We start from the raw sequence: 14,257 nt of genomic DNA, 5'->3' as shown, positions 1-14,257 counted from the left end.
ATCGCTCACATTCTGCAGAAGTAATTGGCAACGTACACAAGATGCGCAGCAACTTGTGCACATTTGGATAAAAATCGCTGTCACATTCTGCCAAGGCCTGAACTGCACTGTTTGGTAGGTCTTGATCCGCACTACACGTACAACGCAGGCTTGTATACACGAAATTTTGTAATTGTAAACACAAAGTAATACTTTATAGATTTCATTTTATTTTCTCAAAAATTTCATTTTTCTAATCTGGCGGAATTAAAGGGGGGTTCTAATAATATTTTTTCTCTTGAATTAGCTATTGCGATATCCCGAAGGGGGGGTTCCGGAACCCCTGGAACCCTCCCCTGGCTACGCCACTGCAGGGCCCTTAATATTGGCAGTTTGATGGTACCGCAGGAAGAAGCCCATATGGTTGATGATTTTATCCTTTCTCATCAGCAGTCCCCTTGTCAATGTACTGATATCATACAGAGAAATTAGCTTTTGTTTATTACGGAAGAAAATGCCGGAAAGAATACCAATAAGACACGAGTAAAAAAAACACTTAACTGTTTTTAATGACATCGTTAAACTACAGTAAGTTCCATTACAAATGTACAATACTAAATATTTTTCGACACATTAGTCAAAAGGTCAAGTTGTTCCAACTGTATACTTTCTCTGAAATGGCTGCGCCTTTTCTTTAAATCAGTTCTTTTTTGTCCTTGAACTTGACGATAAGCGTTTCCTTTGACGATGTTACCGCACTCTAAGCCGATGTGAAGAACTTCTGTTACTGCCGGGAAAGTGATCTGCCATATTGACTAGAACAAAGAAAAACGACAAGGTGAAAATTTTAAAGTGATTGTAAGATTGGGAGTGGTTTTCTTGTGACGCTCTCCAAATCAATAAAACGAATCCAATGCATCTCCATGCATCTAGGACCATCTAGCCAATCAGACGCGCCGAAATAGAGCAGTGAACCAATCACTATCAGTACTAGCACGGTAAAACCGTGCACCCGCGGCCAAGCGCGGGAAAATTCAAGTAACCTACATTCATGGTTGGCTTTAGTTTTGCTCCTGATTGGACAAGGACACGGGTATACGCGTGTTTTGCGGGTAATAAGCACGCACGCGGTTATTTTAAGCATATGTGCCAACTGGCACTGTTAAATTTATGGCGGGAACAGAAACCTCGTCGCCCTCACACTTAACGGAGGTAGTCTTTAATTTGTACTTGGGGGGGGGGGGTGGGGATGAATTTTTGGATAGACATTGTGGTTATTGCATGTTAAGCCTAGTTTTCACTAGCGACACAAGCGCAAGGATAACAGCTCTTATTTCTTCGTGAAAAAATCTTCGACTCAAGCAAAAGCACAAGCGCATTGCATTTGGATGCTTGTGCTTGCACTTGCAGCAAGCACAAGCAATGTCCTTTTTGCGTGATCGCGCTTGTGCTTGCGCTTGTGCTTGTGTCGCTAGTGAAAACCAGGCTTTAACGTTAAATTTGTTTTAGAAGAGACTTTTAATTTTTTTCCTGAATAAGTTATTAGAAAAGGTATCTGTTCTTGTTTTATACTTTTAGTGTTTGAGTAATTTCCGTTTTTTTATTATCCACAAATTAAACAACATAGCGCCTGAGTAACTGCCGGAAGCTGTTTGTTAGCTCGCCTCAAGAATACGCGACATTCTCAGTAACTGACTTTACAAAAGGCAAATGCGGGACCACGTGCACAGTGCAACTTATTCTGACGATAAAAAACCTCTTTAAAAGGAGGGAAAAATATCTCCCCGCCAACTATACAATTTTTTAAATTGAAAGGCTGATTTAGTATTTCTACATACCATTTCTCTGAAGAAAAGGTGTCCGTGCGATTTCTTCCTGATACGTGGTCTGGTAAAGGCCTGTGAATTGACCAAAGTTTCTGTTCATTTTGGATTGGCAATTTCTCGAGGGAGGGGTCCGTTCGCCGTGTGTCTTGTGAGGGACGGGTGGGAGGGAACAGCTGGAGCCTTTGTCGGCTGGTTCGGCTGGTATCCAGACCATGTATGTCTGAAGCTGAAATGCGAAAAAAAAAAACAATAACAACGTCAAAAATGATAATCAATAAAACCACTCTGATGATCACGTATTTAATCTAAGCTGCAGAAAAGAGTTTGGTGGTGTATTTTTTCCTTACCCTATCGCCAGTTTGAAACGGGAAATGTATCGTTGGATGCGGATTGTTTCTGCCCACGTGACTAAACACAGTTTTTCTTGCCTTCCTCGCATCACGTGACCTACGTTGCGCATGTGCTTGAGCTGGGTCTCCGCTGCGTGATAAAAAAGAAGCGTGATTAATGGATATTCGTTATTTTTCAATGACTTTTCTTGTGTTTTTCTAAGCCCATAATATTACTCAAAAAACACGTTTTTTAACCGTTAATTGATTTTCTTGGCTCTACATTCCTAATTCTTCCTCTTTGCTGGGAATGCACTTTCTGACACTGCAGCAAGTTTCTGATGAAATTTCCAATAGCCATTTTTTTTTTGCGCTGAATCGTTCCGATTTTTTCCCTTTGCGCCTTTCCTTTTCGTTTTTCTCTGCTTTCTTATTCTCTCTATCTTTTACTCTGTGTACCCCATCTACTGGCCTGAAAACTGTATATTGGCCTGTTTCAGCACCAATTTTACACCAAAAACTGATCACGTTTTTTTCGATTAGCTCTGTCGGAATGCATTCAACATTCAAGATGCATGGACAGTCCAGTGGAAAGATCTATCCAACCTCTATAAGTTGCACATCACAAAAATCTGCTGACGTGTAAATTGGTTTCAAAATCGTCTCAAAGTGTCTTCCTGCATGTACAGTGAGCGTATACAAATTTTACAATGCCTAGTGATAGTTCTAATTCTCTGACACTAGCTCTGTTTAACATTTCATTGAGAGAAAAGTTTCAGTGATGATAGTCAGATCACAAGAAAGTCCCAATAGTCTGTGTTTCCTATTAGAAATGTTCGTCTAAAAAAACCACCGTCATAGCGAAGTGCTCGTCAACTTTAGGAAGCTTTAGGAGCGTTTTTTTACATTGTTGTCACCGAGGAAAAATGGCTATAGCCACATGGCAACAATTCATGGATAAAGTAAACACAAAATAAACATGCAGAATTCGTTTAAATCGTTTGACAATAAAGACATAAATTTTTCCTCAAGCATGACAAACTTATCTGTTGGCTTATGCAAGGTAGTTCCATAGTACAACAAAGTTGCCTACGTTGTTGCTATGCGGAGTGCGACCATTATTTAGGAAATTTAGCTGAATAAAATGTACGTTTATTTTTATGAAAAGAACTTACCCAAACATGTTGGAAAGCGGGGGTTTCTTCAGAGCATTTTCGAAGTAGTTCTTTAAGTTTTGAGGTAAGCCGATAGGAATTTGTCGAGCTCTCGCCTCCTTCACTGCAAATAATGTTTAGAGAAATCAGTCGAGTGCAGCATGAAGTACACATTGTTAGACATTTGACATGCACGCCAAAAAGTACCAACTGTCAACAATAACTACATGAAATTAAGGAAAAAGGTAATGTAGAAAGAGGTGAAAAAGCCACTATACCTGTTGTTGCCCAATCTTTGTACGGTGTTCCACTGCTCTTTGGCTTAATTTCATATAGAGTTTCTCTCATCGTTGAACTCGGTTTTCAGTGTGTCAAATGTTTCGCCAAAGAATGCTTTCGCTGACTGGACTCGTTTCCGAAGAGCTCCTTCTTGCACAGAAAAATTTTGAGCGTATTGAAAATGCTAGCAGTTTTTTGGTCTATATGCGTTAGTTTTGCGCAACACTGTTAGGCAATTTCAAGAGTTTGCTGACGTCTCGTTCAGGCAGCCGTAATCCCGGCGTTTGGTACTTTAGACAAAGTATTTGTTTAGCAGATAAGGACATCTGTGAGTGCCATTGTTCTTAGGATTATCGCGTTGTGAAAAGAACTTAATTAGCTCCCACTACGGTCTGTTAGCTCTTTGTTGGACACAGAAATTAGGATTTCAGCTTATGCTTTCGCTTAAGCTATTGACCGTTTGACATGAAAGCAATATTTTTCGGCTTGGTCGAGAAATAATCACTGGTCTAAATGTCATACCATTTTGTGTGTCACTTTCGCAACAGCACGTTTTCGAGCCTCTAATGAAGTAGCGAATAAGTGTTTACAAGGTGGTAATGAATAATTTAAAGTTGTTTGCACTTCATTTTGTTGTTTAACAGTCCTTTGAGAAACGTGTAGTTTATTTGCATACAGATTAATACTTTAGACTCGCATAAGCAGTCTATTCAAAGTGGTGTAGTTATATCGTGCAGTTTTGCAATACTTGTAACGATTGCAGAACGAAAACTCTTTTGACCAAAGAAGAAGAGCAATACTGCAATTCGTGCAACTTTACAGTTATTGCTGTTCGGTACTTGCCTTAATTAAGTTATGAGCGCTGAATTTATCGATTTCATTTTCCGTGTTCCAAAGTCTTCTTTGTATGGGACAACTTATACCGTCTGAGGCTTAATTAATCAGTCAAATATGAAATCAAACTTGCGCAAACGTTAAAGGAATCTAAGTTTTCAGACCCCGCACCATTCCATACCAAAAACATAAATTAATTAGAAGGTTTTCATGAAAAAAAAAAAAAGGTTTTTCCTTTTACCGCGCTTCTGTTCAGTCTTCTCCGCCAATTATCAGCCAGCATACATAAACAAGCCGCTTTTTCAAGTTTTGAGGCTTCAAACTTTCTTTCATAAAGGTAAGTGAGCTTACGGTTTTTGCTTTTTTAAAAGCTCCGTCCACACTGATCCGGATAAACTTGAAAATGCATCTCACCCAAAACTAAGTTTTTCGGAAATGCCGGCTTGTCGGGGTAGTGTGGACGGCCGAAAACGAGGCTTTTTGAAAACGCTGATATTTATCGCAGGCTCATGTTCCACCATAGTCTGTGTTTGGGCCTAGTGGCCCATCATCAGGCTGGAACTTTTCCCGGTTTCCGAATGGGATACTAGTCCATTAAATTCGCCGATACCCATTTATACACCTGGGTGGAGAGAGGCATTATGACAGTGAAGTGTCTTGCCTAGGAACACAGCGGAGCTGGCGCAGTGATCCTGGCCAGGGCTTGAACCCGGACAGCTCGATCCGGATTCCAGTGCGCAACCATTTCGCCTCCGCTCCTCTCACATGCTCCAACATTCAAAATAGTGTGCACGGAAAACATTTTATCCGTTTTCGTGTGGACGCGGTACGGGCCTTATTTAGGGTTGCCCTGTATGAGTAAGATAACCGTATTTCTCACCCAAAGCTTAATCAGCGAATACGAAAGTAAATGAAAGACATAAAAATTGCCTAAAGTCGCCCAAAATCGCCTAAAGTCGCCCAAAGTCGCTCTAAGTATGGAATATTTTCTGTAACAATGCTTTATGGTGTACCATGATGATTCCCATGTACATGTATACCACAACTGTACTTAGGTTGGTCACCTAACATTGCCTAAAAGGTCGCCTAAAATTGCCTAAAGTCGCTCAAAATCGCCCAAAGTCGCCTAAAGTCGCCTAAAGTCGCCCAAAATCGCCTTAAATCGCCCAAAATCGCCCGTAATTTCGGACAAAATAAGCTAAAATCGCCTAAAGTCACGGTCGCCTTAAGTAGCCCAAAGTTACTGCGACTTTGGGTCCCAGAGTAAGACATAATTAGTATCGAAAGTGATTGAAACTCGCTATAATATTTTTAAGGTGTTCCGCCTTACACTTCAATCCGCGCATCGCGCTAACCTAGGCACTGGAGGGAAGGAGGAGCAGGGGGGGGGGGGGGCGTCCTAGGGAAACATGGAGGAGAACAGTGGAGGGTGAGAGACGGAAGATGGGTTTTGCCACCTAGGCAGAGGCAGTCAACGTTGCGGAAGACAGAGTGGAGTGGAGAAAACTAATCAATGGCGCTATTCTTCCAGAGGAGACAGGATTCAGATGATGATAATACCCAGCTTGTCATCCAAACATGACAAAGATTCACAACGTATCGTAAAAGTAAGTTCTGAGCCCAGTTGTTGAAAAGATGGACATTTATCCACTCGATAAATAGCTATCCGGTGGATGTGTTAACAGAAGAAACTAGGCTATCCGCTGGATAGTGAATTATCTGGTCCCAGTTGTTCAAAGGAAGGATAACGCTATTCACCGGACAAATCACTCGATAAATCCAGTGGAGAGTGTAGTTTGTTTTAACCAACACTAATAGTTACTTGTCCACTCTTGAACAGCTGTGCCTAGGGCTTTCCACAAGTTGCTCGGCAACTTTTTGGCAACTTTTCATATTTCGAGCAACTTTTTCCCCTTCGAGCAACTTTTTTCCTCTCGAGCAACTTGTTGCATTTTAAGCAATTTCTTGACCGAAGATCTCCGAAGATTATCCGAGTGTTGTTCAAAGGCCATACGAACGTTTCCGAAGAATTACGAAGTTTGCCGAAGTTTTAAGAGGAATATCCGAAGACGTTTCAACTTTCGGCTCAAATCCAGTGGAGAGTGTAGTTTGTTTTTACCAACACTTATAGTTACTTGTCCACTCTTGAACTGTGCCCTGGCGGTTATTTTCGACCACGCGTGCAGTGTTACCCCGGGGGGGGGGGGGGGTTACTCTCATATATGGGCTATATAGGTATGTGCAGCGGGATAGGGTATGGTTTTGGGGTTTCTCGGTCCTTAAATAGGGTATCATTTTTGCTCCTTTTGGCATTGTGTTCCTGGTGTGATCCTTAGATACGGTACCTAAATTCTATCGGCTAAAATAAACGCCTGGCTAAACGGAAAAAAGGGATCTTAAAACTGTACTATCCGTTCAAGTATTAGTGAAGCGATTTTATATGGATTTGCGTTTTGCCGTGCGCGGTTAACCGTTATTTGGGTCGTCACGGAACGTTTCTCCTCCCCTTGAATAGGGTGTCATTTTTCGGTTTTGGGCCTTAAATAGCTATAGGGTATCAATTTTCGCATTATTTATCCTCAAATAGGTTCAGGGTTTAAGAACTTTCGCGGCACACCCCTATCCGAAACTTTATGGGAGTACCCCCTGGGAGTGTTACTGAGTTTGTGCTCTTTCGCTGGGGTATAAAAACAAAATGAAACAAACAAAAGCAAAGAATCCGTCTAAGCATTTTTAACAGTCTTATTTTAATTTTCTCCTACCAAATAGTGTTATACTTGTACACTTACACTTTCACGTAATTAAGTAATTGCAAGAATTTACTTTAAATTTTTTTTACTCATGATGAAGTGGTCCGGAATCTAACTTTTAACTGACTGCATTGTTTTCACTCTACTTTACACCTTTCCATACATACGTTGTTACAATGCAAGTTTGCAAAACATTTTTAGATATATTTCTCTAATAAAATACATGTTTTGTATTTTCTAACAAAATGACTTCGTTTTCTTGGCTTCATCAGTCGCAGTCATTTGAAGTGTATTGGCTGAAGTCTGTGTGGCCATACCCAATAACCCTGAACACGAAAAACAGACAATTAGGCATTAAAGTTGAGTAAGGATTAAAAACGAGCGATGTAACAGACCAGGAAGAGAAACGCTTGCTGAGAGAAAAGGCAGAAAGGAGAATTAAATGTAGACAGAGAAAAATGCTTTTAAATGTTACCCTACGTCTCTTCTCGATCCTCAATACATAAAATTAGTTCTTTGATGTGATAGCACTGAGAAGTTAGCAAACAAAGTTTCTGTTTTTTATTTTTTTTATTTTGATACTTTCTGATGTCGCATCTGTCCGACTTTTGGCCATCATCCTACTCTAACGACGTGAAAATGAAGAACGAAACTTATAGCGAAACTTTTAGCGAGTCAGTGGGGGACGAGTTAAAAACAACAACAACTATGAACTGAACATTGCCTAAAGTGCAATAACGTCTGTGTATTCAAAATAGAAACATTACAATGTGTTTAGTAAACAAGACAACCACTTGAAGAAAGACCTCACCTCAGCAACATTTTAGAAAAGATCATGTTACTTGGCAACCACGCTGACCACGAAAGCGATCGCGACATCCGTAGGCTAACACAGTGTTCAAGTCAAGTGTACTTTTAACTTAAAATTGCCATATTAAAGTCGCGAACTAAAAGATACTCACTCTTTGAGGGAAATTGAAAGCATTAGTCATGGTTCTTGGATGTGGATTGTTTTTACGCAGGGGGGAGGTGGGATGAGGCCCTTGTCTTGGATAGTTGCTCTCTTTAAAATTGGCTCTGTAGGTGGATATCTCAATAGCATCCTTTGACGGATATTCGTATAAGGGCGGCCTGGAGGAAAAACCAGTAAGCAAGTAAATAAGTAAGTAAATAAGTAAGAAAATAACTATGAAAGAATGGAGAAGAGGATTTTGTGTCACTCTAGCTAGCCTGTATTTTAAACTGGAAAGTTTTCGAATGGGCTTCATCTCTTAAATTTGTTCGGTCAAGTCATTTGCCAATTTTGTTGCTCCGCTTTCTGTCCGTATTTTTTGCCCTGTTCTACAATGTATTACCGGCTCATATTTTGCGCGTTCTCTTGACCTAATATGATTAAATGGTGCAGTAGTGGAATAGCAAAGGCTCTTTATTTCGTATCATCTCTGCGCGCATTTTTATTTTTCATTTACGTGTACAGCCGATCACGGATCATTCTCTAATTTTATCAAACTTACTTGGCGCTTGGGGCAGCGGGTCCAAATGTTCCTTGGAACTCGTCGCTGTACTTTGTTGCTGTACTTACTTTGCGGTAGTTAGAGTAATTAATTGGAGGTGAGAGTCAAAACAGAACAAAAATAAAGTTAGAGGAGTCATAACTGTCTAAATATTATGGGTCTATTATAATCTCGCGGTTTGGCGGTTTGAGCTAATTTATTTTTGAGTGTCGGTTTGCGGGGTACATTCGTGTTTATCTCGCAATTTACTTTTGATTAAATCGCTATAAATTGGTTGTTTTGGTACAGTCTACAGTTCCGATGTCTAGAACATGGATATATTAAAATTGACAAAACAATACAAATAAAGATTTTACTGGTTCGTAGATGATTACAAAAACAATAATAGTATAAAAAAAAAGGATTCCAAGAGAAGATGTGATCAGGTACTCACGCAAGCTGCTAATGGATCTGTGTTTGAATGATTGTGGAGGAGTCACTGACTGAGTGATAAAGTCCTTTTGGTATGTTGACTGTACTGGTGTTGCTATGAAGAAAAAAAAAATTAAGCGGTTTCACCGAACGGCTGTCATGGCTGTGAAAGCTTCTGAGCAGTAAATTCGTGTCGCGCTGTGCTGTGCAAGGTGGAGCTAACTAAATTTAAGTCTGTGGATGAAACCCTAGTGTGCGATCATTCAAATGTGAGGCTATTGGGCAGTTCTTTCATGTGGGCGGACGGTACTGTTTTTTATGCTGTACAAGGTGGTTCTAACTTAAATTTGAAGTCTGTAGATGAAACCCTAGTGTATAACCATTCAAATGAAAGCCATTTTGAGCACTATTATAGCTACTTTCATGTGATACTATTTATTAGGTTGTACAAGGTGGTTCTAATTTTACGTCCCCCGCTTTACGTCTTTGCATGAAACTATAGTGACGACCATTCAAATGGAAGTTTTGAGCAGTACTTTCATGTGGTGATGTTTATTATGCTGTACAAGGTGGTTCTAACTTTGAAGTCTGCAGATGAAACTCTAGTGTGTGACCATTCAAATGAAACTATTGAGTAGTTCTTTCTGATTCAGTATACTTTACAAAATAAGTCTTACTTTTAAGTCTGGATGAAACCCTAAAAAATATCAAAGTTATATTACCGATAGGAGGTAGATATCTCCCGCCTTGGTAAGGCATGTCACATGACAACTGGCGATCGACCAATCTAAACAGCCTCTCTCTTTAAGGGGCCATCAGTCAATTGCTTTCTGTGTAAAGAATAAATCGTTCGTTATAAGTTACGAAAGGGAATGAAATCTTAGCAGCTGGAAAGAAACTGAAAATTATTCAGGCTCCAACTAGATTCGAACCCATGTCCTTTGCGATTCCGGTAGCAAATGCTCTAGCACTGAGCTATGAAATTCTGCCTTACATACATTACCAATGCAATTACAGTGTGAGCAAAACCATAAACAATATCGCCATCACTTAACACTGCTGTTTATAAAGAAACTAGCTTGAACTAAAATGTACACAACCTATTGTTGCTGTGTTGTGCGAAAACGTGGTCGAGTTAACAGAAGTAGCTACAAATCGCCGTTAAAATATAGCGTGTTTTGAAAAACCTAGCGAATAAAAATCAATATTAGCCCATAAAGACTTTGTTTTCTTACCTTAATAGAAGGAATTTGAGTTGATAAATGTTTTAAGATCACACAACAGAACTTAGGTTTAGCGTTTCGGTGTTTCCAAGGTTTCCACGAGCTTAACTCCCTTGACAATTGCGTAACGGTGATTGGTTTTTAACACTTGTGTATATAACTAAGCCATTTTAACTCCCCTTTGTTTGGCCTGGTCTGATATGTCCACTTATTAACACGAAATCAAACAGGTCATGAAAAGGACATTAAACAACACTGTCTGCAAACTAGAATTAGTTTGTCTCATTTGTATAATTGCATAAAAATAAATTCAAAATGAACGTAAACTGCATTTAACCGACTTAATTCAACAGCATTTAAATTGGTTTTCGTGGTCTCTGGTTATTTGGGTTGTTGAGCACTTTAGCGTGCACTCACGGCTTCCTTTTTTATGAAACTCCCTGGAGACAAGAGTCAAACAAAGGACCGCAAATATTTGTGAGTTCATTTACTTTATTCAGTATTCAACTTAAAAAACAAAAGACGTTTTCAGTTTCACAACACAAGCTATCATATGTCACTGATCAAAAGCATTAATAATGTGTACTCGTACACAAAAGTACTTGATTCGTGCGCATTCACTTATTTACATTTCGAGAGCGATTTTCGATCGAGTGTCGAAAACTCCTAAAGCAAATTAGTGTAACTTGACTCTAGCCAATCACAAAGGACACAGGATAAAACTCGCTTGCGCACGTTTTCCCGCGCATCGTGCTGGCTACATGTATGACATGTATTTGCTTCGAGTTTTGATTGGATCACTGAATCACTGTCCTGTGTTATAACCGGCCAAAGTAATAGCTTTGGTTTCGGTTTTGATATATTTATGGAAAGCATTAAATCCTCAGTTATTACTGGCACGGCTTGGCAATGAAATTTTGTGTATTCCTTATTTTCGTTATGCTTATATTAAACTAATATTTGCCTTTTTTACAAAACATTTTCACAATATTATTAAAGTAACTACAATTAGTTATGTTATCTTTGCAAATCTAATTTCCAGTCTCCAGAGCCATCTATTGAAGTGGACACATCTGGGAACAAAAACGAACAAAAACAATTAGTTTATAAGACTCACGATTTGTGAAAATTAGTTGACATGCATGGGAAAGAAAATTAAGAAAATTAAAAAAAAAAAATCAATTTAATTTTTATGTTACCTTGAGGGGGTGGGATAAAATCCTGCTGGTAAATGGATCGAGTCTTGTCCTGGCACACTTGTTTTAGGAGCTCAGAGCTGGAGGAACCTCCTGGTGCATGCACGCTACGGCTCAACGGGGGCAACTTCTGGTAATGGGACCACACGAAATAGCCCTAAGGTAAAGCGAGTCAGTTTAGTTTACCATCATACATTCTAAATTTTACTGCACAAGCAATGGAAGGGGTGTGCTTTTTAAGCGGGAGTACACGTGAATGAATTTTTTTGCGGGTTTACTGGCAATATCTCACTCACATTTAAAGCAAGGCAAAAACTCTTTGCTCCTCTCATAAATCTGTGTTTTTGGGTGTTTTGTAAATTTTGGGGTGATTTTTGGGTACGTTTTTAAGGAAATAGCTTTTCTTAAAGAATTTGTAAAATTAACAGAAATAAGAAATATTGAAGATTTAATGTAGTTTTAAAATTAGACTTTGAAGTTAAAATTTAGTCGATAGACACCAAAACAGTCCCCTGACAATCTGGGACGCTCTTGCGTGGGGGACAACTGTCTGGTGGTGCCCAACAACAATTTTCTCTCCTCTACCCCTTCTTCAATGGGCCACGTGGGCCATCAGCAACATCCGCGCATTGCGCTAACATGGGCACCCGAAGGAAGGAGAAGAAGGGGGCGTCCAAAGGAAACGTGGAGGAGAACGGTAGAGGGGGAGAGGCGGAAGATGGGGTTTGCCACCTGGGCAGAGGCGGTTAATGTTGCGGAAGACAGAGTAGAGTGGAGGGAACGGATCAAAGGCCCTATTCTCCCAGAGGTGACATAAGGTGAGACATAAGATGATGATGACCCCTTCTTCAAATTCACATTAACCCCCGTCTTATAATTAAGTAAAGGTTTTCCTGGTCCTTGATCGTAAATCTGATTTCAACATACAAATTCTCCTTATTGATCTACAACAAATTTCAGAGTTTTAGTTGGGAGAATTTCACATTTTAGACCAGTTTCTTTTTACTCATGACTTAAGCTTACGACACTGTACTGCCGGTTATTTTAACGAGAAATTATATTCCAATCACTGATATGTCTCGCACTTACTTTGTTCGGATGGCTAAACACTTGTTCCATATTGTGAGGATGAGGATTGTTACTCCGGTTTCCCGAGGAGGTGCCAAATGGCACTTTTATTCTGTGTTGCCCCTGGTGACTTAAAAAATGGGTCCTGTACGTGGAGTCGACCGCTGCTTGTCCTGGTGGATAGAACCGTGAAGTTCTCACTCTGAGGAATTATGAGGAAATATAATTAAATATAATAAATTACGTCAATATATTTAAGGCTGCATCAAACGGGAACAGAAATTTGACAAAAGTGCAGGGATGTGAGCGTTTTTCGATTAACTCTCACCGACTGTTATCAGCGAGTGGTTAACTAGCCGAGAAATCTGCTTAATTTTAAATTCGATAAAGAACACTCACACGAGTGGATTGGGGAGAGTGAAGTCAATGGCAAATGAGGGCGAGAGTTTGAACTCTCGTAAGCTCTTGTCTGAGTCTGATCCGTCCCTTAAAAAAGAGTGACGTTTAGAGTCTTATTCCTGGAAAGCGTCTCAGTAAACATTTGCAAACTGAAAATATCTCAATTAAAAATTGAAGAGTAACCAGGTTTTATACTGTAAAAGTTGGAAGCGTTCTCAGGGTAATTGTTTTTTTAAAAATATAAGGCTTTCGGCTGCCAAACTGGCTGTTGTTTGGCACCCAAGAGCTGATATTTTTCAACAAAATTTTTCGCCTGAGAAGGCTTCCAACTTTTACATGAAAATATCTCGGAAGTCATTTTGTTTATGGCGCGCAGAAATTAGCCGGCAAACGCAGACGAAAGTCCGCCTGGAAACTAGGCTTAGGTAGCAAATTCAAAACACTGTATGTTTAACAATTTTTGTTTTGTTGCCTGGTGGCGTAAAGTACAGCTAATTTGGCGTAAATGTTACGAGTAAGAGCAAATTAGCAGCTGATCTCAGGAGGACACAAAACAACTGTTGACGCGCGAATGACGCGCGAAAACAGCTGCTCTCTAGCGCGATCTCACTGAGACCGTCAGCTTGTCCAATAAACGCTACGCGCGGAAGGGTTTCTAGTGGCTTGTACCTTGCATCTGGTGCTGGCGGTCCAAAAGTTCCTGTATATTCCTTGTTGTAAGTGGACATAAAGGCAGATGGCATCGGACGAAAAGCACTCTGCGAACTGGACGAGACTGAAATTAAAACGGAACAACAAAGTTAGCACGGCTTGTTACGCACAATATGAGAAACAAACTGGTTCAGTTCTGTTCTGGCAGAGACACTTCAGAAAATTTAATTTTAAATTTCACTCGGCTTCAAAAGTCGCTTCTGCTGTTAGTTGTTGCTTTCGAAAAAGAGTATCCTCGTTATGTTAATTCTAATTTTTCAATAGTTTATCCCGTGTCATTGTTAATTAATATGGAATTAACAAAATACCTTCGGCGCTTTGGATTATTTTTCCTCGATAATATTCTTGAGATATGCGCTAGGTGCATGCCCCGTGGATAGACAGGTCAAGGAAAGCATCATTATTTAATACCATTTTATACGCTACGTAAAGTATTGATACTTGATTGCATAGAGAAATGGCAGTTTTACTTTGTCAAGGTTTCGCTTGTTTGACCATTCCTTAACCTTTCGACCCACTTGAAGCCAAGAAAACTTCAAATTATAAACACGATAAATGGCGAAAAAACATCGCAACTTACCCGC

At 39.8% G+C, this 14,257-nt stretch overlaps 3 protein-coding genes across 3 annotated transcripts; all 3 read right to left on the bottom strand.

Annotated features, from left to right (window-relative positions):
* Positions 1 to 694: 694 nt before the first annotated feature.
* On the bottom strand, positions 695 to 3,636 carry LOC144654964 (uncharacterized). The gene is made up of 5 exons (XM_078515192.1): positions 3,567 to 3,636; positions 3,310 to 3,412; positions 2,153 to 2,285; positions 1,818 to 2,031; positions 695 to 794 (listed from the first exon to the last, which is right to left on the bottom strand). Exons 1-5 carry the CDS (start codon positions 3,634 to 3,636, stop codon positions 730 to 732), a joined length of 585 nt encoding a protein of 194 aa, XP_078371318.1. The 3' UTR covers positions 695 to 729.
* Positions 3,637 to 7,382: 3,746 nt separating this feature from the next.
* On the bottom strand, positions 7,383 to 8,763 carry LOC144654962 (uncharacterized; the record flags this gene model as incomplete). The annotated part of the gene is made up of 3 exons (XM_078515191.1): positions 7,383 to 7,477; positions 8,114 to 8,282; positions 8,666 to 8,763. Coding segments are annotated over 3 exons (315 nt in total), but the record flags the coding sequence as incomplete, so codon positions are not given.
* Positions 8,764 to 10,923: 2,160 nt separating this feature from the next.
* Positions 10,924 to 13,994, bottom strand: LOC144655202 (uncharacterized). The gene is made up of 4 exons (XM_078515421.1): positions 13,632 to 13,994; positions 12,585 to 12,765; positions 11,499 to 11,652; positions 10,924 to 11,372 (listed from the first exon to the last, which is right to left on the bottom strand). Exons 1-4 carry the CDS (start codon positions 13,703 to 13,705, stop codon positions 11,317 to 11,319), a joined length of 465 nt encoding a protein of 154 aa, XP_078371547.1. The 5' UTR covers positions 13,706 to 13,994; the 3' UTR covers positions 10,924 to 11,316.
* Positions 13,995 to 14,257: the final 263 nt, after the last annotated feature.

The sequence above is a fragment of the Oculina patagonica genome, chromosome 5, assembly GCF_052425735.1.
Source record: "Oculina patagonica isolate OP01 chromosome 5, crgOcupat, whole genome shotgun sequence".
NCBI lineage: Eukaryota > Metazoa > Cnidaria > Anthozoa > Scleractinia > Oculinidae > Oculina > Oculina patagonica.
The sequence above is the reverse complement of the archived record's forward strand: the minus strand, read 5'-3'. Positions and strand labels throughout refer to the sequence as shown.

Excerpts from the sequence above, each read along its gene's own strand:
- LOC144655202 (XM_078515421.1), bottom strand. The coding sequence starts at position 13,705 with ATGCCATCTGCCTTTATGTCCACTTACAACAAGGAATATACAGGAACT. Across the intron at positions 11,653-12,584 it reads TGTTTAGCCATCCGAACAAA|GGCTATTTCGTGTGGTCCCA; the intron begins GTAAGTGCGAGA and ends GCTTTACCTTAG. Across the intron at positions 11,373-11,498 it reads TTTTATCCCACCCCCTCAAG|ATGTGTCCACTTCAATAGAT; the intron begins GTAACATAAAAA and ends TTTTGTTCCCAG.
- LOC144654964 (XM_078515192.1), bottom strand. The coding sequence starts at position 3,636 with ATGAGAGAAACTCTATATGAAATTAAGCCAAAGAGCAGTGGAACACCG. Across the intron at positions 3,413-3,566 it reads CAAAGATTGGGCAACAACAG|TGAAGGAGGCGAGAGCTCGA; the intron begins GTATAGTGGCTT and ends CATTATTTGCAG. Across the intron at positions 795-1,817 it reads ACCTTTTCTTCAGAGAAATG|TCAATATGGCAGATCACTTT; the intron begins GTATGTAGAAAT and ends TCTTTGTTCTAG.